Genomic DNA, 23722 nt, shown 5'->3' with positions numbered 1-23722 from the left:
AAAATGAGCTACATTATCTCCCTGTTGGATGGGAGACCGCTGGCATGGGCCTCTTCGCTGTGGGAGTGGCAGGACTCCCGTCTAGCCAACCTGGTACAATTTGTCACTTCCTTCTGACAGATCTTCGATGAACCCTCCCGCAGGCCCACGGCTGCCTCAGAATTTTTGCAGCTACGCCAGGGCAACCGCCCCATCTCCGAGTACGCGGTAGAGTTTCAGACCCTAGCCGCAGAGTTGAACTGGGTCAGTGACAGCCTGCACAGCATATTTCTGGAAGGCCTCTCCCCTCAACTTCAGGATGAGTTGGCAGCCAGGGATCTCCCGGACGACTTGCATGATCTCATTGATCTGGCGGGTCGTGTAGACCGCCATATCCAATGCCGGTTCTGGGAGAGGAAGCCTGTCCAGAGACCCGGGAATTTTGGGAACACATCTTTTTGGAATGGGCACTCCCCTTCTGCCTCTCTGGGGGCTCAAGATGCTGAACCCATGCAGGTGGGTCGAGGCCCAATCTCTCAAGAGGAGAGGAGAAGATGTCGGTCCCAGGGTCTGTGCCTGTACTGTGCTGGCAAGGGGCATTTCCTTGCTCACTGTAGCAAGCATCCAGGAAACGCCAGGACCTAGGGACAGTCGGGGAGCTAACCCTAGGTCATGCCACTTCTGTCTCCCCGTGTACTGTCCCAGTGACCTTACTTCTTCCTGAAGGGGAGTTTGATACACTAGCCCTGGTTGACTCCGGAGCTGGGGGAAACTTTATCCTCCAGGAGATAGTCCAACAACTCCGGATTGGGGTCCAACCCCAAAGACTCCCCCTCCGTGTGTCTTCCATTCAGGGAAGACTACCAGGTACCATCTCTACTCGTACCAAGCCGCTCATGCTACGCACTGTTATCCTGCATGTGGAGGAAATTTCATTCTTCATCCTGGAAAGGTCTATGCATCCGATCATCCTGGGGCTACCTTGGCTGTGGAAGCACTCTCCCATAATCTGTTGGGATACTCTACAGGTGGCGTCTTGGGGGCCCACATGCTTCAAATCCTGTTGGAAAGCCGTTCTTCGACCACCGATACCACTTCTGGTGACTTCATTGGCACTGCTGCTCCACTATCAAGACTACCTCGATGTCTTCTCCAAGGAGAAAGTCAATATCCTCCCAGAGCACTGCCCTTTGGACTGTGCAATCAACTTGCTTCTGGGTACCACGCCACCACGAGGATGGGTGTACCCGTTGTCACTCCCAGAGACGAAGGCCATGTCCGCATACATCCAGGAGAACCTGGACTGAGGGTTCATTCGGCCATCTAAATCCCCATCTGGAGAGGGGTTCTTCTTCATAGCTAAGAAGGACAGGTCCCTCCTACGCTGCATAGATTACCATGGCCTGAACAGCATTACCCGGTGTGACCGGTACCCATTGCCCTTGATCCTGGAACTCCTGGACAGACTACAGGGGGCCAAAGTGTTCACTAAATTGAATGTCCGCGGGGCATATAACCTGGTGAGGATTCGGCCAGGTGATGAATGGAAAACCGCATTTAACACAAGGGATGGCCACTACGAATACCTGGTCATGCCCTTCAGTCTCTGCAATGCCCCGGCGGTTTTTCATAACCTCATGAACGAGGTTCTAAGGGAGATGCTACATACCTCCATAATCGTCTACCTTGACGATGTTCTAATATATTCCAAGGACTTGGAGACGCATCGCCACAATGTTCGTCAAGTGCTACAGAAACTGCGAGATAATCGACTTTATGCAAAATTCGAGAAATGCCAATTTGAAAAAGAACCACTGCCCTTTCTTGGGTATATTGTATCCTCTACAGGGTTCCGTATGGATCCGGAGAAGGTCTCGGCCATCAAAGATTGGCCTCAACCTATGGGAATCAAAGCTCTTCAGCGGTTCCTCGGGTTTGCTAATTTCTACCGGCAATTTATCCCCCACTATTCCCAGATGGTTGTCCCGCTGACGGCCCTCACCCGAAAGGGGGCTGACGCTAGGAACTGGCCAGGGATGGCCCTACAAGCCTTTCAGGAATTGAAGAACGCCTTCCTCCAGGATACATGCCTCTGGCACCCAGACCCCCAATGCACTTTTCAAAAACCCACTTACATGGAAAACTTGCATTTACATGTGTAAAACCCAGTTTAAAAGCTTTTGTAAATTTGGTCCTATAGGAGGAAATGTGTTTGGATACTTTTTCTCCAATGTTGCACTGCATGCAGAGTCTGGTTTCTTGGGTTTCCATTTGTATTTGTATGATTCTATTTCTAGTTTGTGGTTACATATTCTAAGTGTCTCCAAAGTGAATGATTTTGCTAGTGTTTAGGGATCTGAAGCAGTTTTCCCAATAGGATGTGTATTGGTGTTGTAGGGTCAGATGTAATATTTGCAATGCTGCCTTTCATAGGTAAGATTGTTTGTTTTATTTATTTATTTATTTATTTATTTATTTGTAGCTTTCTATATACCGATGTTCATTTGCACATCACATCAGTTTACATTGAAACAATGGTGGAAACAGGAAAGGAAATTACATCTTAAAACCTTTTAAAATTCCCAGTATTTCAGGGCAGTAGGGTTGCAGTTAAGTTATAATAATAGTTTAGAGAATGGTAGTAGGCAGTGAATAGGAACAGGTAACAGGGGTAGATTTTATAACATGCGTGCACATGTTATAAAATCGAGTGGCTGCACGCACATGCGTGATGGATCTTATAATCCGCGCACGCATGTGCGTGTGGCACGCGCAAGGGGGGGTGTACTTTTGCCAACTGTGCGCGGCGACACAATTGGGCCTTCCCTAACCCCCTGCCTAGACTTCCTTCCCCTTCCCCTCTCCTCCCCATCCCCTAAAACTAACCTACCTGCCCTGAATTTTGTTATTTCATTGCTTGCTGCTCCTCGGGAACAGAAGTAATTTACGCGCTGGCAGGCTGCCGGCGCACGCTTCCTCGGATAAGCAGCTAATGGCCACTGTGCAATGAAGACTATTTTTTGTATGCACATGCAAAACTGAATGCATTTCTTGTTACATGCCATTTTAGCATGTATGTTACATTTTTATGGATGGACATGCTAAAACTTTTTTACTGCAAGATTCAGTACATAGGCCACATGATATATAATTCTGTGCATATGAGACTCAAAGGTCTGTTTTTATTTATTGCATGATTACTTACAATGCTGTTTAACATTAGAAATCATAATGCTGCTGTAAATGAGGCATAGTGAATTTGATAGGTATTAAATCATGTTAACATCTTTCTTTTATGTCTAGATCTACAGTAGTAAGTGAGGGGAGGGGGACATACCGCACCTGTAAACAGTACATTTTTCATTTTTGTACTTTTACATTTTCTAAATGATTATTATTTTAGCTTTTTATTCTATGCCCTATATACTTGCCATTCATCTTTTTATATGGCAGTGTCATATGGATTCATGACTCATACAAATATCATCCATTATAGCCCCTGCTTTGTTTATCATGTAACGTTAAATCAATATAAGCAATGAATGATAATTGATTCCAGTGTTTTGACAAAAATAGTGTGGCAGTTTTCTAACATATTTTGATTGTGTCTCTTAAAGCCCACCTTTCTCAGGACCAGATCCCATGAAGACCTATAACATCATATTGAGGGGGATTGACATGATTGAATTTCCAAAGAAGATTACCAAAAATGCTGCTAATTTAATAAAAAAACTATGCAGGTAATCCCTAGAAATACAATAAAATGGTGTTTTGTCTTCCCTTAAAATATTCTTGTTATTAGATTTGTTGACCAACGTTGCTCCTTTTGCAGGGACAATCCATCAGAGAGATTAGGAAACTTGAAAAATGGAGTGAAAGATATCCAAAAGCACAAGTAAGTGTTTTCTATTATCTATAGTTTTAGTTTATATGGTATAATGAAATCACTGAAATAAAATAGTGAATAATGAACCTGATTGTCAAACTTTTATATGGATGAAATTACATCAGTAAGAACTGTAAAATATTGTCATAATTTTAGATTAAATAACCACAGTTCCTCCACCATCAGACCTACTTAGTCATGGATAATCGCATAGCACTAAAGACCATCATACTAGGCACTCCTGGTTGTTTGACCTTCATTTGCCTTTTCAATAATCATTTGTTCATAGTCCATTGTTCATTTTTCATATAAATGTATAGATGTAGTTATCTTAAAGAAATTAGCAGTTCTCCGCAGATATCACCTCGACATGGGGCTAAGGTCATTTTCAGTATGTTCATGTTGAAAAGTTTTGGAAAATGCACATATATGAATGATTTTCACTTCCTTCATTTTTATAATGGTAAAATAGGTTTCCTAACCTGTTCCCAGCATAGACACTATGCCTTTTTTTATTGGGTGGTATTTTACAGAAAGGGGTAGATTTTTAAAGAAGCGCGCGCGGGGTACATTTGTGCGCACTACCCGGCGCACACAAATGTACACCCGATTTTATAACAAGCATGCACTGCCGCGCGCATGTTATAAAATCCAGGATCGGCGCGCGCAAGGGGGTGCACACTTGTGCACCTTACGCGTGCCAAGCCCTAGGGGAGCCCCAATAGCTTTCCCCGTTCCCTTCAAGGCCACTCCGAAATCAGAGCAGCCTCGGAGGGAACTATTCTTCTGCTCCCTCCCCCCCCCACCTTGTTTCACTTTTTACGCCTGCCTGTGCCAGGCGTATCTTGCGCGCGCCGGCCAGCTGCCGGCACACCATCCCCCGGTACAGCCTCTGTGCTGGAGGCCTTGGTCCCGCCCCCGGACCGGCGCCACACCCATACCCTACCCCTTCCTTCAAAGACCCGGGACATATGCGCATCCCGGTGCTTGTGCGCACCGCCGAGCCCCAAAATGTTTAAAAAATAAACCATTATACCTCTTTGGACCATTGCCAATTAGACAAACATCGAGCTAACTTTGCTTTTTATGAAAACACGACAATAAATACATGTACGAATAAATACCTGAAGCGATTTTGTTCTTTTTACACCCCAGGCCAACACAAAAAAATATTTATAACATATTAGCATTTTGCAAAACTTCTACAACACCTGAGAGCTGAAATTGACCCTTTTATACTGATCATTTAGAGAATCCTGGACAGTCTGTATTTGATAGGAATATTGACATAGTCTATAGAAGTTTACAATCTGAGAAAACGTATGTCTTAAGGCTTTTTCTTTAAAACAAGGAATAGAATATTTGTAAGCCAAAAGATATGGCTTCTTCCTAGTATCTGTAAGGCAACACAGAGTAGACACAAGGAGGTCCATATTAATTCAATGACCAGGTAGCAAAGTTAGCTAGATAAATTTATTTGGCTAACTTTGGAGGTATATTCAGTAGTGCAGCCACACTATTGAATATAGCAGGTAATCTTGTGCTAGCTGGCTATAATGTAGCCATCTAACTTTAGGACAAGTCAATGGGCCTATCAGATTTATATAGTCAAATAGTAATGATGGCAGAAAAGGATCAAATGGTCCATCCAGTCTGCCCAGGAAGCTTCTTACAGTAGTATCCGCTTTGCAGTGCAGGTTATCACCATGATTTTCTTAAGGGTAGCAATTGCCACTCTGTACAGTTATTCCCAAGCATTATAATAACTCATAAAAAATATACTGCTAGCAACATTTTTACTGGGTGTTGAGCCTTCTTGCCTTCTGTTAAGGATAGTAATTGCTGCTCTGTGTAGGTTACTTCCATGCTATCAGCTCCCTAGATTATAAACATTGGAGCCCTCATTGGTTGTTGTCCGAATCCAATTCCCCTTTTTGCCCTGCCATTGAAGTGGAGAGCAATGTTTCAGTTGCATCAGAAGTATTGAGGCTTATTGGTTAAAGGGAGTATTCACCACACCAGCAAGTTACCCCCATGAACCTTTTTCTTCATTTCCATCCTCTAGCCTTAGATGATATTTGTGCCATGTTCTCTCAACCTAGTTTGATAGACTCTCTACCTGGGTAACATCAAGCTAGGTTGAGAGAACATTGCACAAATCTCATCTTTGGGTGAGTTTCCTCACTCCGAATGTCATCACATCTTCACAAGAGAGCACTGTTCTGTTTGTACATCTCACTTTGAATGTCAAAGTGGCCCCTAACCCCTACACTAATACCTAAACCTCACCTCGAGTTACTAGGTGGGCCTCCCATAGAGATGTAGGGCCTTATTTTCCAACCGTATTGCACGCGGTAAAGGATGTTTCACACACGAAATGTCACTTTTTGCGTGCGATACCAAAATGGGGGCGGAGTCGGCCCCGGAAGAGGAGGAGTCGGAGCATCACCGGGGCCGACTCCATGACAACGGCGCACACAGTGAAAAGGTAAGTGCCTTTGCGCTGCCTATTTCGCTCCCAATAGATACACCTCCTATGGTGGCGCTATTGGGTACAAAAACGGCAGCGATCGCACCGCGATGGTGCGATCGCTGCCGGCTAGCGCAGGCCCGCCCCCTGTTTCGGCCCCCCGCCTCTCATCTTCTAAAGTATCGCAGGCCTGTGATTAAGGATGTGCAGCCAAAACGTTTTCGTTGCATTCGTGATACGTATTCGTGGGGGGTCAATTCCGTTTCATGCGGAAGTATGGAGAATTCCATAAGTTGTCGATCTGTCAATACGTTACTACGGCGAGTTAAATTCCTGTCCCAGCTAAAATTAAAATTAACTACAACCCCCCATCCTCCTGACCCCCCCAAGACTTACCAAAACTCCCTGGTGGTCCAGCGGCGAGTCCAGAAGCCAACTCCCTGGTGGTCCAGCGGCAAGTCCAGAAGCCATCCCTGCATTCTCACACCCACGTTTGCCGGTTTAATCATGACGCCGATAGCCTGTGTCACAGGGGCTACTGGTGCCATTGGTCAGTCCCTGTCACATGGTCACCGGCACCATCTTGTGCTCCTACCATGTGACAGGGGCTGACCAATGGCACCGGTAGGCCCTGTGACATAGTATGGGCAAAGGCTATTGGCACCATTTTGAGTCCTGGCATCGGATGGCAGGTTGCTCCGGGACCCCCGTTGGACCCACAGGGACTTTTGGCCAGCTTGGGGGGGCCTCCTGACCCACACAAGATTTGCCAAAAGTTCAGCAGGGGTCCGGGAGCGACCTCCTGCACGCTGGCTGTCAGATGCCAATACTCAAAATGGCAAAGGCAAAGGGCAAAGGCGATTGCGTCTCAAAATGGCGCCAATCGCCTTTGCCCTCACTATGTGTGACATAGTGAGGGCAAAGGCGATCGGTGCCATTTTGAGTATTGGCATCGGACGGCCGGCATGCACGAGGTCGCTCCCGGTCCCCCGCTGGACTTTTGGCAAGTCTTGGGGTCAGGAGGCCCCCCCAAGCTGGCCAAAAGTCCCTGTGGGTCCAACGGGGGTCCTGGAGCGACCTGCCATCCGATGCCAGGACTCAAAATGGTGCCGATAGCCTTTGCCCATACTATGTCACAGGGGCTACCGGTGCCATTGGTCAGCCCCTGTCACATGGTAGGAGCACAAGATGGCGCCGGTGACCATGTGACAGGGACTGACCAATGGCACCGGTAGCCCCTGTGACACAGGCTATCGGCGTCATGATGAAACCGCAAACGTGGGTGTGAGAATGCAGGGATGGCTTCTGGACTCGCCGCTGGACCACCAGGGAGTTTTGGTAAGTCTTGGGGGGGGGGGTCAGGAGGGTGGGGGGTTTAAATTTTTATTTAGGAGGCCGAATAAAACAGAAATCTGTTTAATACGTGGGGAGTTGCGATGCGTTTCACCTCCCCACGTATTTAACAGATAGGACAAAATAAGTTGCAGATTACAAATACGTGGAAAATGGATGCACACCTCTACCTGTGATACTTTAGAAAATGAGGCCCATAAATACCTAACTAGTGTTAGGGTACCATGGCAAGTCTCTCTCTCTCTCTCTTTCTTTCTCTCGGTCTCTCTCTCTCTCTTTCTCTCTCTCCCCCCCCCCCCTCAGTGGCCCTGATAGTAAACATGGTCCCCCCAGTGGTTGTATGTACAAATATCACAGTTCTGGCACTTATCTCAAAATGCAAAAAAGTTATCACAATTTGCAGTAACCCAGCACTTCACATAGGTATTAGCACAAACTGCCTATTACCATTCTATTGCAGGTGATATTTAGTGCATTTTGATAAATCCAGGCCTCAATTCCTCCCAGTTACACCTCCGGAACACCTCTAAACTTTAGCCGGATAAGTGCCCAAATCTTTATTTGGTCAGCTAATTTCTGAGTTAGCTGGCTAAATGCTTTTGAATATGGACCTCAATGCATTTTTATTTATTTATGTATTTCCAAATATTTGATATTCCACCTTTAAAAAAAATGGCCTCAAGGTAAATTACAATCAAATTGGAATTAAGCTGTAGGTACAAAAATAATGACTTTCAGTTGGCGGGTCCTTGCACAGAAGCAGTTTTAAAGGGGGGACTCAGTTGGTGGGTAAGGGAACTGACTGGGGTGGAGAAATTGCACCCGTCACAGTTGTGTAGGCCAACATAATATACTAGGGATGTGAATCGTTTTTCGATGATTAAAATTATCGTCCGATAATTTTAATATCGTCTTAAACCGTTATGGAACACAATACAATAGAGATTCTAACGATTTATCGTTATAAATCGTTAGAATCGTGAGCCGGCACACTAAAACCCCCTAAAACCCACCCCCGACCCTTTAAATTAAATCCCCCACCCTCCCGAACCCCCCCCCCCAATGACTTAAATAACCTGGGTGTCCAGCGGCGGTCCGGAACGACAGCGGTCCGGAACGGGCTCCTGCTATTGAATCTTGTTGTCTTCAGCCAGCGCCATTTTCCAAAATGGCGCCGAAAAATGGCGGCGGCCATAGACCAACACGATTCCACGGCAGGAGGTCCTTCCGGACCCCCGCTGGACTTTTGGCAAGTCTTGTGGGGGTCAGGAGGCCCCACCCCAAGCTGGCCAAAAGTTCCTGGAGGTCCAGCGGGGGTCAGGGAGCGATTTCCCGCCGCGAATCGTTTTCCGTACGGAAAAATGGCGCCGGCAGGAGATCGACTGCAGGAGGTCGTTCAGCGAGGCGCCGGAACCCTCGCTGAACGACCTCCTGCAGTCGATCTCCTGCCGGCGCCATTTTCCGTACGGAAAACGATTCGCGGTGGGAAATCGCTCCCTGACCCCCGCTGGACCTCCAGGAACTTTTGGCCAGCCTGGGGGGGCCTCCTGACCCCCACAAGACTTGCCAAAAGTCCAGCGGGGGTCCGGAAGGACCTCCTGCAGTGGAATCGTGTTGGTCTATGGCCGCCGCCATTTTTCGGCGCCATTTTGGAAAATGGCGCCGGCTGAAGACAACAAGATTCAATAGCAGGAGCCCGTTCCGGACCGCTGCCGTTCCGGACCGCCGCTGGACACCCAGGTTATTTAAGTCATTTGGGGGGGGTTCGGGAGGGTGGGAGAATTAATTTAAAGGGTCGGGGGTGGGTTTTAGGGGGTTTTAATGAGCCAGCTCACGATTTTACGATTTTTCACGATATTTTACCCCCCCAAACGGCAACAATACGATTCCCTCCCCCTCCCAGCCGAAATCGATCGTTAAGACGATCGAGGACACGATTCACATCTCTATAATATACCACAGTATATATGGAATACAGCCTGCAGCCCCTTATTGCTCCTTATTTATTTATTTTAAAAAATCATATATTCTGTGACCTCCAACATAAGTGTTCAGCATGGAGTACAGTATAACATACATGTATTAAAACTATACAATATAACAAAAACAAAGAAAGTACATCAGGATTTAAAATGTACCAATACATTACAAACTGGCTTACTCCCCAATCATGTCAATAAACAAAACAGCCTTTAATTGTTTCCAAACGATCCCTCATCAGCCTCAGCACGCAGTTAGGCAGGAAGAAAGTTCCATAGAACAGGAACTGAATATGAAAATGCTCTGGCCCTGGTAATCTGCAACCTAAACCTTTGAAGAGGTGGAACCCTTACTAGATACTGGCCCATCGAGAGCAAGGGCCAGGTGGGCTCATACCACTCCAGCAAGTTTCTGGTAACACAAAATGAATCAGAATACAATAATTTGTGTGCCAGAACTAACAACTGAAAATGTACTACTGAGTTATTATGAGGGACTGAACTACCATGTTAAACACATATGAAGGTAGAATATGCCTGAAGGGCTTCAGTAATTTTAATTTAGAAAACTCAGTCTAGGCTGTATGACTTATGTAAGGATGCATGCTTAATTGGGAGTCTAGCATCCAACACTAAAGGCAATGAATAACCCTCCACTGATACAGAAGACATCATAGTATCAGGGGAATTTCTTCCAACCCAGTGCAGTCTGGTTTTTAAGATATTTAAGGCTAAGCCATTATTTATAAGCCATACTCTGATTCTAGAGAAGCATAATGGAAGGCGTTGGACAGGAAAACCACCCAGTACCTTGCTTGGGATAAATATCTGCACGTCATCAGCATATATGAAATATATTAAACTCATGCTTTTAAGCATAAAGCCCAAAGGAGCAAGATAGCAGCTGAGGCAGGTAGAAGACACGGCAGAGCCTTGGGGGGACCCATGATGTCAGATCTTTCCATGAGGAATAATGATCTCCTAACTGACCTTGTTGCATCCTAACGCTCAAAAAGGATACGGACCAACTCAGAACCACCCCCATCACCCCATTGTTTTCCAACCTCTTAGTCATAACCTCATGGGGTACAGGGTCACAGGCACTAGACACATCGAGATGCATTTCCACCACAAGATGCATTTCCACCCCAGACTTCCCCTTGTCCAGACTACACAAAAAGGCTATCTGACAAGGACAATAATAACAATTTTTATTTTATTTATTTATTTTAAAAATGTATAGGCCGCATTATCCCAAATCCTAAGCGGCTTCCAATTAAACATTCATAATAAGTGAAAAGAATGAATTTTATATATTATTGTCTTGTTCTCTGCTGGAGGTTTATAGAAAAAAGAAAGGAAATAAATTAATAAGTAAATGGTTCATGTGTTCTGCAAGCCGCTATTTCATAGAGAACAGCTGGGACCAGAGGTTAACTGCAACAGCAAAATGTTCATCTGAAAATATTATTTTCAATAGAAGTATATGTTTTCCTTTTTAAACTTGGATAGCATTATATTATACACATGCAAGTACTGAAGTCAGCAACTTTTTGATTATGAGGAAATGCTGCTACATGCGTATATGATTTATACTTACAATATCTGCAATCAAATGTAAAAACATTTTGATTTGTATATTATTTTTTTCCTTTTGTTTAGATGGTTTGAAGGCTTTAATTGGGAAGGTTTACGAAAAGGCACATTGACACCTCCTATAATACCCAGTGTAAGTCAATTATTTAGTTAAATTATCATCATATGGATCACCATTGTTATCTGATTGTCCACATAACTGTAGTTTAAACTGTTGCATAGAAATATGTTAAAATATTTTAGATTCTGTTTTTTAAAAGCAACCATCAAGACCTAAAGTAAAATGTATTTCATTAAGTATCAGAAAATATACAAGGAAAACTGAATGCTGAAAACCCATATTAAACCAATGAAGATAAATACACAGAGACATATGCTTTAGAGATGAGCTTCGTTTTTCTGGCTTGGGTCGGATTTCGTTTCGGGCGCTTCGTGGGAAAACTCGTTTTCCCACGGATTGTATTTTGCCAAAAACGAAACTGGAACCCGAACCCGAAAGCGGAAAAATGAATAAAAAAACAAACCGCGAATCAGGAAAAAAAACGCGAATCGGGAAAAAAAACCCACCCCAACCCTTAAATTTTACTTTCTTAACCCCCCCCCCCCACCATCCTGATCCCTCCCCAAGACTTACTAAAAGTCCTTGGTAGTCCAGCGGGGTCCCGCGAGCGATCTGTCCCTCCATGCCGTCGGGCTGTCAGGCCTGCTATGACTCAAATGGTGCCGATAGCCTTGCCCTTACGATGTCACAGGAGCTACAGGTGCCATTGGTCAGCCCCTGTCACATGGTAGGAGCATGTGACAGGGGCTGACCAATGGCACCGGTAGCCCCTGTGACATCGTAAGGGCAAGGCTATCGGCGCCATTTTGAGTCATAGCAGGCCCGACAGCATGGAGGGACAGATTGCTCATGGGACCCCGCTGGACCACCAGGGACTTTTAGTAAGTCTTGGGGAGGGATCAGGATGGTGGGGGGGGGGGTGTAAGAAATTAAAATTTAAGGATTGGGGTGGGTTTTGTTGTTTGTTTTTTTTAATAAATGTGTCCCTCCCCCTGCACTAACCCAAAAAACAAATTTTCCCCAAATTGCGGGGAAAATCCATTTCGTGGTTCAGGTCTCCCCGAACCAAAACTAATTAGGTAATTTCAACGAAATTGCTTAATTCATAATAAACGAATGCACATCTCTAATATGCTTACAGATCAAATGTGTTTCTGCTAGTCATGCAATAGGCAGAATCACTAGGGCAGGGATGCTCAAACCAGTCCTTGGGGCCCCTCCATTCAGTCTGGTTTTCAGGGTATCTCTAATGAATACACATACCGGGGGTCCCCTGATGCGTAACTTTTCTTCTGCTATGGATGATGTGTAAGTTATAAAATAAAGATAAATAGACAAATTGGCAGGGTTTTAAGGGTCATGGCTAACAGAGAAGGGAAGCTATTAAACTAGAGGTTTTGGACGTCTTATCCCTTACCCAGGCAAACTGGGTGTGAACTGGGAATCTTGGTAATGGTGTTGGCATGCATGTTTTTTAAAATCCCCCCACTTATGTGGTAGAAGTGGCATTTGTGTGCATAGGTGCCCGCCCACTTAAAATTGCACACACATGCTCATGGTCAGACTATTTTGTAACATGCGCACATATATGCGCATACGTTATAAAATGGCCACGTCCCTGAGCATGGGCTGACAAATGTTCGCACATGTGCGCCTGCACCCAGTTTAAAAGTTGCCTTCATATTGTTAAAATTAGATGCAAAAATATGTGAGTATAGCAATTGCACACAAAGGGCCAGGTTTTAAAAACTACGCATGGGCGTAGATTTGTGCACACAACCCAGCACGCACAAATCTACGTCCGATTTTATAACATGCGTGCGCAGCCGCACGCATGTTATAAAATCCGGGGTCGGCGCGCACAAGGGGGGTGCACACTTGTGCAACTTGTGCGCGCCAAGCCCTAGGGGGGCTCCGATGGCTTTCCCTATTCCTTCTGAGGCCATTCTGAAATCGAAGAGGCCTCAGAGGGAACTTTCCTTCTGTCCCCCCCACCTTCCCCTCCCTTCCCCTACCTAACCCGCCCCCCAGCACTACCTAAACCCCCCCCCCACTAACCTTTGTTCCATAAGTTGCGTCTGCCTCTGGGCAGGCATAGGTTGCGCACGCCGACCAAGTGCTGGCACACGATCCCCAGGCACGGTTGCTGTGCTGGAGGCCTCGGTCCCGCCCCCAGACCGCCCCGCCCACTCCCCGTCCCATTTTTCAAGCCCCGGGCCATACGCGCATCCCGGGTCTTGCGCTTGTCGCCAGGCCTATGCAAAATAGTCTTGGCGTGCACAGGAGCGGATACGCACGTAACCCTTTTAAAATCCTCCCCTAATTTTCTTATAAATTCGGATTTATCCATCTAAATCTTGAATGTGATACTTGTCTGGACAAATTCGGACTTATCTATCTAAGTATAAGAAAAGTCACTACTTATCCAGAAAAGTCTTAAAATGCTACTTTTTTGGATAAGTCTGGTAGCTGGATATTCTAAAAAGTGCTACTTGTCTGGTTAAGTAGCACTCTTGCTGCTACTTAGCTAAATACATTGGAATTTATTCAGATAAATGCAATATGTATTTGTGTATTTTTTTACATATGCACATATTGCTGAATATATCATATCTGTGCAGGTTATAAAATACAGATGTAGATTTTCATGCATCCATATACATGTGTATATTGGCTTGTGTGCGCATGTTTCAAAGTTATGCCCCCTGATTCTTATAATCAGTAGGAAACAGAAAAACATGGTATTCTAGTAATTGAAGAATTTATTAGCATTGCAAAATTAAGAAAATCAGCATTTTGAAGTTATAACAGAAAACCACTACCCCACCCCATATCTCAGTGCAGTTCGCTTCAAGTGAATATTTTTAAAAAATGGGTTTTTCAAAATTCTAACCTAAATTCTGGTCAGAATATTAGCATAATTTCTCAGTTTAATCTCACATGATTTTTGAATTTCTTTTTAAATATTTGTATTAGCATTTAAAAATTCACAAATAAATTAATTCAAATAAAACATAAATATGCAGTAACCATATATCTATTAATATAACAGGAAAAACATTTAAGCATATTAAATGACTAGTGCACATCAAGGGGGATGGAGAGGTAAAAAATTAAAAGAAGAAGAAAAGAAATGTATAAACAATATAGACAGTTAATCCCGATTTATATATCATATCCTAAACATCACCACTTCTTTAAGTACCTCTCTCCTTGAGAATGAAGAGGAAACAGTTATTTGAACACACTTTTATCTAAAAGAAATCTATACAATTGCAGTGGGTCAAAGAAAATAAACATATTTTCTTAATGACATATAATATGTTAACACAGAAGTAATAGTATGGCCCTTGCTGAAACCGCATCTTAAGAAGTCTTGAGGAATGCAGACAAATCCAAATTATCTGTAGAAATAATAGAATCCATTCCTCCATATCATTTACCTTCTGCTTCATTACTGGAAGATAATGGATTTTTGCATGGGCTATATCTTTCCTCTAGGAGATTATTAACACTTCTCCCATGTATCTTTTAAATAGTTAATGTGCCAGTGTTAATCTAGTAATGGGAAAATTTAACAGCCCTGGTTATGTTCTCAAGAAATTTAATAGCCCTGGTTATGTTCTCAAGAAACTCCAGCTTATTATGAAAATATTAATTATCCTTTATATGGGCCGTACCAGAGGCCTGAAGAGTAGAAAATTGAGTTCCTATTAAAGAAATATGTCCTTCCAATTCTCCAAGTTGTTGCAACTGTGTACCCTTGGGCTAAAGCAGGATTGGCTCTACCTGCAAGGAGGAGCCCTGCAGGTTCCCACTATCAGCAGTTAGACCCCCGATTAGGCAGGTACCCATTAGGACCTTCACCTATTCCAGCCCTTGTTACCCTCGGGGTTAAGCCTTTGGGTGCCGGGGCTGGCAGGAGTTAGGTGGGGTCCCTCCTGATGACAGAAGGGTAGGTCAGTGGTCAGATAGGGTCATAGGCAGGAGGCAGTTGGGTGTGTGCGAGATCTGGGCAAAGGTCAGAGGCAGGCAACATTCAGTGGTATCCGAGGTCCAGACAATGGTCAAAGGTAGGCAGTGTTCATTGATATCTGAGGTCCAGGCAATGGTCAGAGGCAGGCAGCAGTCAGTGGTCTCTGAGGTCAAAGCCAAGGCCAAGCCAAAGATACATCCAAAGGAAGAGTCAAGGCACAGAAAGACAGGGCAGGAAGGCAAGGACAAGAACAGGCAAGAGGCTAGAGACAGGCTGACAAAGACAGAAAACAAGCTGGAGACAAGCTGGACGAAGAACTGAAGACAAGCTGGAGAAAAGCTGCCGAAGATTGGAACACTGGAACAATACTTTGGAGTATTGAGACCTGTTGCTGAGGCATTGAGGGAAGGAATAAGTGAGCCCTTTATAGGGTTTGGCTTGTGATGTCATTATTCGGCACTGCAGGGCTTTATCCGCCAGTGGCCCTTTAAATGGATGACGTCTGCTGCATGCGCCTGAGGAGGAGCATGTCAGCTGGGCTGGCGGTTTCTTGCCACTTTGGACTGCTGCAGCCCACCTTGAGAAACACCAGCAGTGCTTTGGGAGGAGGAAAGAATGGCCTAGCTGGAGAGGTGAGTACAGTGATTTGCAAGAGCAGCCCGCAGACTGCCATACATAATAATACCCTTCTTAAGCCCCCTCCCTGAGGTTCTGGGTTTCTTAGGGCACCATCGAAGGAAGACTCTCAAGAGGTTGAGTTCCAAGATGTTGGAGGCAGGCTCCCAAGAATTTTCTTCTGGGCCATAATTTTCCCATGAAATCAGATATTCAATTTTCTTGCCATTCTGGTGGAAATCTGCTGCCAGTATTCAAAATGGCGCTGATCGCCTTTGCCCTCACTATGTCACAGGAGCCGACCATCGGTACCTGTGACATAGTGAGGGCAAAGGCGATCGGCGCCATTTTGAGTACTGGCATCGGACGGCCGGCGTGCAGGAGGTCGCACCCGGACCCATGCTGGACTTTTGGCAAGTCTTGTGGGGGTCAGGAGGCCCCCCCCCAAGCTGGCCAAAAGTCCCTGGGGGTCCAACGTGGGTCCTGGAGTGACCTCCTGCACTCCGGCACTCCGGTGCCAGTACTCAAAATGGCGCCGATAGCCTTTGCCCATATTATGTCACAGGGGCTACCGGTGCCATTCGTCAGCTCCTGTCACATGGTAGGAGCACAAGATGGCGCCGATGGCCATGTGACAGGGGCTGACCAATGGCACCAGTAGCCCCTGTGACAAAGGTTATCGGCGCCATGATGAAACTGGCACCGAGGGTGTGAGTGCAGGGGATGGCTCCCGGACCCCCCGCTGGAACACCAGGGAGTTTTGGTAAGTCTTGGGGGGTGGGGTTCAGGAGGGTGGGGGGTTTGTTTAAATTTTTATTTAGGTGGCCGTATAATTCGGCAAAGATTCGTGTATTCGTGGGGAATCGCGATACATTTCGCTTCCCCACGAATACTACGAATAGTGCAATATACGATGCGGATTGCCAATATGGCAAAAACGAATGCACACCCCTAATATTCATTGCTAACTGGCCAAATTTGTGCAGACAATTCTGTCTGCACAAATCTAACCGTAGAAATTTTGTGTAGTTAGGTTTAACCAGATATTCAGCCTCAACATTAACCCTTAGCAGTGACTAAATATCCAGACACAATTAACTGGTTAAAATGAGTCAATTAACATTGCTGCTGAATGACGCTATGAATATTTACCTTTAAGTAAATTGAGAGCATGAAATGTCCACTGGGTTCCTAAAGGGGAAAATGGGGTGAATTTCCAAAGGAGTTATGCATGAAAAATTAGCATTAGAACATAAGAAAATGCCATACTGGGTCAGACCAAGGGTCCATCAAACCCAGCATCCTGTTTCCAACAGTGGCCAATCCAGGCCATAAGAACCTGGCAAGTACCCAAAAACTAAGTCTATTCCATGTTACCATTGCTAATGGCAGTGGATATTCTCTAAGTGAACTTAATAGCAGGTAATGGACTTCTCCTCCAAGAACTTATCCAATCCTTTTTTAAACACAATTACTAACTGCACTAACCACATCCTCTGCCAACAAATTCCAGAGTTTAATTGTGCGTTGAGTAAAAAAGAACTTTCTTCGATTAGTTTTAAATGTGCCCCATGCTAACTTCATGGAGTGCCCCCTAGTCTTTCTACTATCCGAAAGAGTAAATAACGATTCACATCTACCTATTCAAGGCCTCTCATGATTTTAAACACCTCTATCATATCCCCCCTCAGTCGTCTCTTCTCCAAGCTGAAAAGTCCTAACCTCTTTAGTCTTTCCTCATAGGGGAGCTGTTCCATTCCCCTTATCATTTTGGTAGCCCTTCTCTGTACCTTCTCCATCGCATATACATGCATAAGTAGCACATGCTATTTGATAAACATCAAAAGCACGTGCATATTTTCAATTTTACGCACACATTTACCTGTGCAAAAATGGGGTGGTCTAGGAGCCTACATGCATAAATTGCTATTTTATGAGATTTACATGATTTCATTAAGAGGTGAATTTTAAAAGTCTGATGTGCGCACATTAATTAGGGGAGAGTGAAGAAGCCGGGCTTGCACACACCAAGCGGATTTTAAAAGCCAACAAGATACACACGTATCTCCTACAGTGCACACATCATGAAAGCTTTCAAAAAAGGGATGGGGTGTGGGCATGGTGTGGGTGGGACATGGTCATTTTGGGGCATGAACCTAAGATGTGCGCGTAAATACTGACAGGATACAACGCATGGCTAGGCCCCCTTCCGTGTAACATTACTTCTGCTATGGATAACATATGTTAGAAAAGAAAGAAACCTAGGCAGATTGGTGGGGTTTTAAGGGTCAGGGCTAACTAGGGGGAGTGAATGCTATTAAACTAGGGGGGGGGGGTTGGAACACCTATCTCTTAACTGGGCAAACTGTGGACGAAGTGGTAAAACTGTGAATAGTGTCGTGCACACCTCTTTTAAAATTCCCTAATTTATGTGGTGGAAGCAGCATTTGCATGCACATGCACATGCCCACTTAAAATTTCACACATACATATGTGCAGCCAGGCTATTTTACAACATGCACACATATCCGCAAATGTGTTATAAAATGGCCACGTTCCTGGGCACGGGCTGACATATGTGCGCAAATGGGTGCACACACCAGTTTGAATATTACCGTCCCTGCAACTTATTAAAACAATTTTACACCTTTTAATTTTCTGGTACAACTGTTTTGAGATTCAACTGTTGTCTGCTCTTGGTTGGGAGGTCTGGGTGATCTGGGGGAGTTCATGATGACAAGCTAGGAGGGTCTTGATTACTTGGAGAACTGGGTGACCTGGTAGAGGTATCAGCAAACTGGTGATTTCAATTTTGCATTCATGTTTTAAAATATACTTATTTTATTTTGTTTGTCTGAGTAAAATAATTTTAATAAACAGGTAGGAAAGGTACGTGCTTTCAATGCATTGCAGATGTTCATACATAACCAAACAAAGATGCATATGTTTGGGGGTAGATAGATAGATATCTTATATTCTGCACATACCTGATATATGTGGGTTATAAAACACTGCAGTAGATCTTTGCGTGACCATATACTCATTTGTATGGGGCTGCATGGAGTTCTTTGAAAGTAGTATTCTGTGAGTACAGAATAACAGAGAAGGAAAAGCATCATTCTCCTTGTGTTTCTTTGCATTCATTCTATTGGGAATGCAATAACAAGAAATTTTAAGCATTAGTTTGTTGTGTTGTGTTATAATTAATTTCTTATGTAGTTTACCAACTAAATAACACAATCTATTAGTAATCATTTAGGAACTAATTCAGACTCCCTCTTAGAAGATACATGCCTGAAAAAGCTAAGTTACTGGCAAATTCAGCTACTGTTATTCCATATTGCTCAAATCTTGAAGGCAATAGATAGTTGTTGTAGGAGTTTATTCAGCATTTTATAACATGTTACTAAAGAGTTCTGTTTATGTTTGTATGGAAAGTAGAGATGACACAAATTCGAACTGTTTCAATGAAACATTGGTTCAAATATTGTAGACTTACAGATCCTGTCTATATATTTATGTTTAATATTGTTTATATTTAATTATTTGTTTTATGGTTTTATATTTTATCATTTGATTTTGTTTATATCAGATTATTTGTTTTTGTTTATATCAGATTATTTGTTTTATGATTTTAATTATGAATGAAATTTTGTTGATCGCCTAGAAATGTTGATAGAATGGTTTATTAATTTTTTAAATAAATAAATATTCCAATTTTAACAAAAGTTTCAAAAAGCTGAGAAGTTCATATTGAGCAGTACAACAGGAAGTTACTCAGGTAAAGATGTCCAGATAACTTTACCCAGGATATTCAGCAGGACTTACCTGGGTAAGTTTGCCACTTAAAGTAATCACCTAAAGTTATCAAAGGAACTTTAGGATTGTAATTTACATCAGCAGATTTATCCACCTAAATTGATCTCTATAGTGCTTAATATTAATGATACCTGGATAAATTTAGGCCATACCAGCATGATATCCCTCTCCCGGGCTCTTTTTATCTGGCTAAATTGAACCCAGGTAAAAAATTACCTGGCTTAAATTTCACCTATTTAGGGATTACTCCAGTTTTCCAAAACCATTTCAGTCTAGATGGATCCATTTAAAGATATTACTTAATTTTAAAATTATTTCATTTCAAGATCTATAGAGGAAAAGCGCAAAATTCTGAATTTTGAGGAAGGCAAAACATCTATTGACCTATTACACATTTTTTTATGTTACTACTTTATTATGATCCTCCTTTATAAGGATTGCCACTGAATATCTCCATTCTTTTAAGACTGGTACTTCAATTCTTATAAAACCATGCATTATTTCAAAAAGAGAGCTGGTCGAGTCCTGGATAGCTACACCAAAATGAATGAGTTGACCCATCTGGAAACTGACCAATGAATTGTACAACTTTCTATCTACTATAAGACCATGTGACTCAGGGTATATTAGACTATGCAATCCTAAGATTCAGTACAGAATAAGTGAGATTGTGTTTTGTATATCAAGGCACAATGATCAACCACAAAGCTTTAGAAGAGGCACAAGACATGGAGGATAATTTTAAAACATGTGTGCATACCTACATGCGCATGTATGCCCCTGGTCCACCCCTTAATTACATGTGCAAATTTACTCATGTACTCTTACCTTACATGTGTATTTTGAAGTTTATAAAATAGCATATAGTATTTACCCATTTATGTGCTGTGTGTTTTGTGCACAACTCTTTGAAAATTCACTTTTAATGTTTCAAAGCAAACAATAAAAACAGAATATTTCTTTGTATTTGGCAGGTTGCATCTCCAACAGACACAAGCAATTTTGACAGTTTCCCTGAGGACAATGATGAGCCACCACCTGATGATAACTCAGGATGGGATATAGACTTTTAATATTTCTCTTACCTGCTTCTGCCTTGCTGAAGACAGCTTTTCTGAGACATGGCTGCCAACGAAACTGAAGGAACTGGGGAGGATTAGTGCTCGGGGTCACCATGATGCCTTGAATGATGCTGCTACAGTGACTACAGTGGCATTAGGACTTATTGCTTAGATGATAATAGTGCTCTTTACATGTTTATGTTTGACCTTAAAATAGCAGTTGACATGGTGGTCCTGAAGCAAAGCCTTTACACCGGCAAAGAAATAAGCTTTTTATCACTGCAATGATCTTGCTATGCTCTAATAATAATTTGAAAGATAATGTATGGAACACTTAAAATAAGTATAAAAATGAATACCTTGAAGCTAGTGTTATCCATAGAATCAGATAGTAATTTATTTTAAGTGCTATTGTTATCTATGGTATGGTACTTGAGGTGCTCCCACACTTCAAAGCAAGTATGCAGGGTTGTGTACTGCAGGCCAGTGTATATACAGAGGACCATGAAACTATTGGTCAAAAAGTTCATGTCAAGCCAGTGCTAGAAGTTGTATTTTTTTTCAAGTTGTGTTCATGACAACACTGAATGTTAACTTTTTATTTTGGCAGAGTTTTAAACTGAGATAGTAATAAAAGCACAACTGCTACAGATGCTTATGAAATTAGTTAAGAAAGGTATGGGTTCAGACAGGTATGGGTTCATTCTCACCTACAATTGCATGTGGCATTCTTTTTTCCTTTTCATTAGTAGAAATGCACATTGGCATTACAAAATGCAGAAAGGTTTTCATTTCACCAATGTTAAAGAAACTGAACTTAAAACAAAAGTCCTGGCATGGAATGATGGCAGCCATTTTTTTTTATTAGATATCTAATAAATATGTTAAAATGGAGGTCTACAATTATGTTTACCTGTTAAGAGCATTATGGGACAACTGAAGAGACATGTACGATACTATATAGGTGCTATGTATATCTCTCATTTGTGAAAGTCACCAATCCGTCATCAATCATTTCCAAAACTTACATGTAAGAGAGAAAATCCCTATTATTGAGGCTTCACAACTAGGAATTCATTTTACTTTATTTTTCCATTCCCCAGTATTTTATTCTTCACTGCATGCCTGGTACAATATTGCTCCTAGATTTTGTTGATTGCAAAAAAAAAACACAAAATATTCCCAAACCTATATGGGGGTGTCACAGCTGTGCAATCTCCTGAAACATTTATAATAAGAATGGCTCTTGAAAATTTTAAATGCCCATGAAATTTAGTAACCTGTCAGAAAATTTGAATGAGTGAGTTAATCAGCTGGGGAAGAGATACATAATGACTTTTTCTTGAACATACTTCAGTTTGAGAGTTCAATTATTTTTTATTTGACCTCACCAATTCCTACAGTCATATTGAGTTATTCTAGTGGTTAATAACTTAAAATAGTATACTATAATATCAGAAAAATAAGATTCTGTCTTATTTATCTAATAGTTGGACACTTCCTAGACCACAAATAATACAAAATGTTTAGGATGAAAGTTTTAACTTTAATCAAATAGATAACATTGAGACAAAATATTTGCATCCATTTCTATCACAATAACTTATATATTCATTTCTCAATATGACCTATATTCTGCAGAAAGATATGTCAAATTACAATTGGCTAGGTGTCTTGAGATGTGATAACATTTGTAACTAAATATGAAACATCTTGTTGCATTACAAAATCTCATGAATTACTTTCAAAACATCTTAAGTATAGTAAAAATGTTGTTATGAGTAATGAGATTGTTTTTGGTGTGTGTGTGGGGAGGAAGGGGTGGAGTAGTGCTTTTATTGTGCTTGTGGGTATAAGCAAATAGAGGGTATTATTCCAATTAGTAAATGCATTTTATCTGTTTTAATCATTATAAAACCTGAGATGAGATTATTAGGTACAAATTGAAAATAAAGATAAGACATAGAATAATGTTTTATAGCTAGAAATGTTAAATGATCAGCTATGTACACCCCAATATTTGTATATTTTGGCTGAACCCTAGAAATCACTGTTCTTTGATAGGCCTTTTCAATTGTAGCCTGTATCATCACCTGATATTACTTTTTTTGAAGAGGAAGTGGAACCAAATTATCAGCACAACGTGCATGCTATCTTTCCTATGTTTTACTTCAGCACTGTTCTTTTGACACATGGCATTGTTTTAAGGACATATACACCTTTGAAGCAATCATAGAAGGGCAATGACTAAATCCACATAGAAACTATTGGTATACAGCAAGAGCAACATATATTTAATTTTAACCATTCATCTGAAAGAGAAGTTAATACTGTCTAAAGGTAGACATTAGACAGCAGGGCTAAAACGTTGTATTCATATTAGTGAAAGCAGATTTATCTTATTTTTGCAACCAAACTTTTTAAATTGTCCCTTATTTTCTGACTTAGTGTGACTAGATAATTATAATTGATATGATGAGGCTTGTTTGAGCTGTTAATGGACTTTCTTATGCAAAAAAAAAAGGAGAAACTAGGTTTCATTAGATAAGAGATTTTCAAAAGAGACGAAACATCTCATTATTGTATTGATGAATCAAAAACAAATAACTGGTAGGAACAAAATGTAGCAAAACAATTTTGTTTTAAACTTGTATAGGGTTATTCATGCCTGCTTTGTCCTTGTGACGTGGTGACATCTGATACATACAGCCTGCAATAATTCATATATTTTATATAAAATGCCTGCTTGCATATTTCACTATTGTTTTTTTTTTACATGCATATTAATTGACTCAAACTAATTTATTTATGTTAATGACACCATTTTCTGTGATACTCATACATATATAAACTTTCATTCACTGACTGCTTCTGCGTTTTTCATTTGTTTCTTCAATGTTTTAAGTCTCTTTTTTTTATGTAAGAGG

At 42.2% G+C, this 23722-nt stretch overlaps 1 protein-coding gene across 4 annotated transcripts in view; it reads left to right on the top strand.

The window, feature by feature from the left end:
• PRKG1 (protein kinase cGMP-dependent 1) overlaps positions 1 to 23661 on the top strand; it is a 2212673-nt gene extending 2189012 nt beyond the window's left edge. For all 4 annotated transcript variants that reach the window (XM_029609782.1, XM_029609780.1, XM_029609783.1 and 1 more), the window contains exons 15-18: positions 3597 to 3719; positions 3812 to 3874; positions 11330 to 11396; positions 20709 to 23661. In XM_029609782.1, the coding sequence (XP_029465642.1) occupies positions 3597 to 3719; positions 3812 to 3874; positions 11330 to 11396; positions 20709 to 20807 (352 nt within the window). In that variant the 3' untranslated portion in view covers positions 20808 to 23661. The remainder of the gene's footprint in view (positions 1 to 3596; positions 3720 to 3811; positions 3875 to 11329; positions 11397 to 20708) is intronic.
• Positions 23662 to 23722: the final 61 nt, after the last annotated feature.

The sequence above is a fragment of the Rhinatrema bivittatum genome, chromosome 7, assembly GCF_901001135.1.
Source record: "Rhinatrema bivittatum chromosome 7, aRhiBiv1.1, whole genome shotgun sequence".
Classification (NCBI taxonomy): domain Eukaryota; kingdom Metazoa; phylum Chordata; class Amphibia; order Gymnophiona; family Rhinatrematidae; genus Rhinatrema; species Rhinatrema bivittatum.
This window is presented reverse-complemented; position numbering and strand designations above follow the sequence as displayed.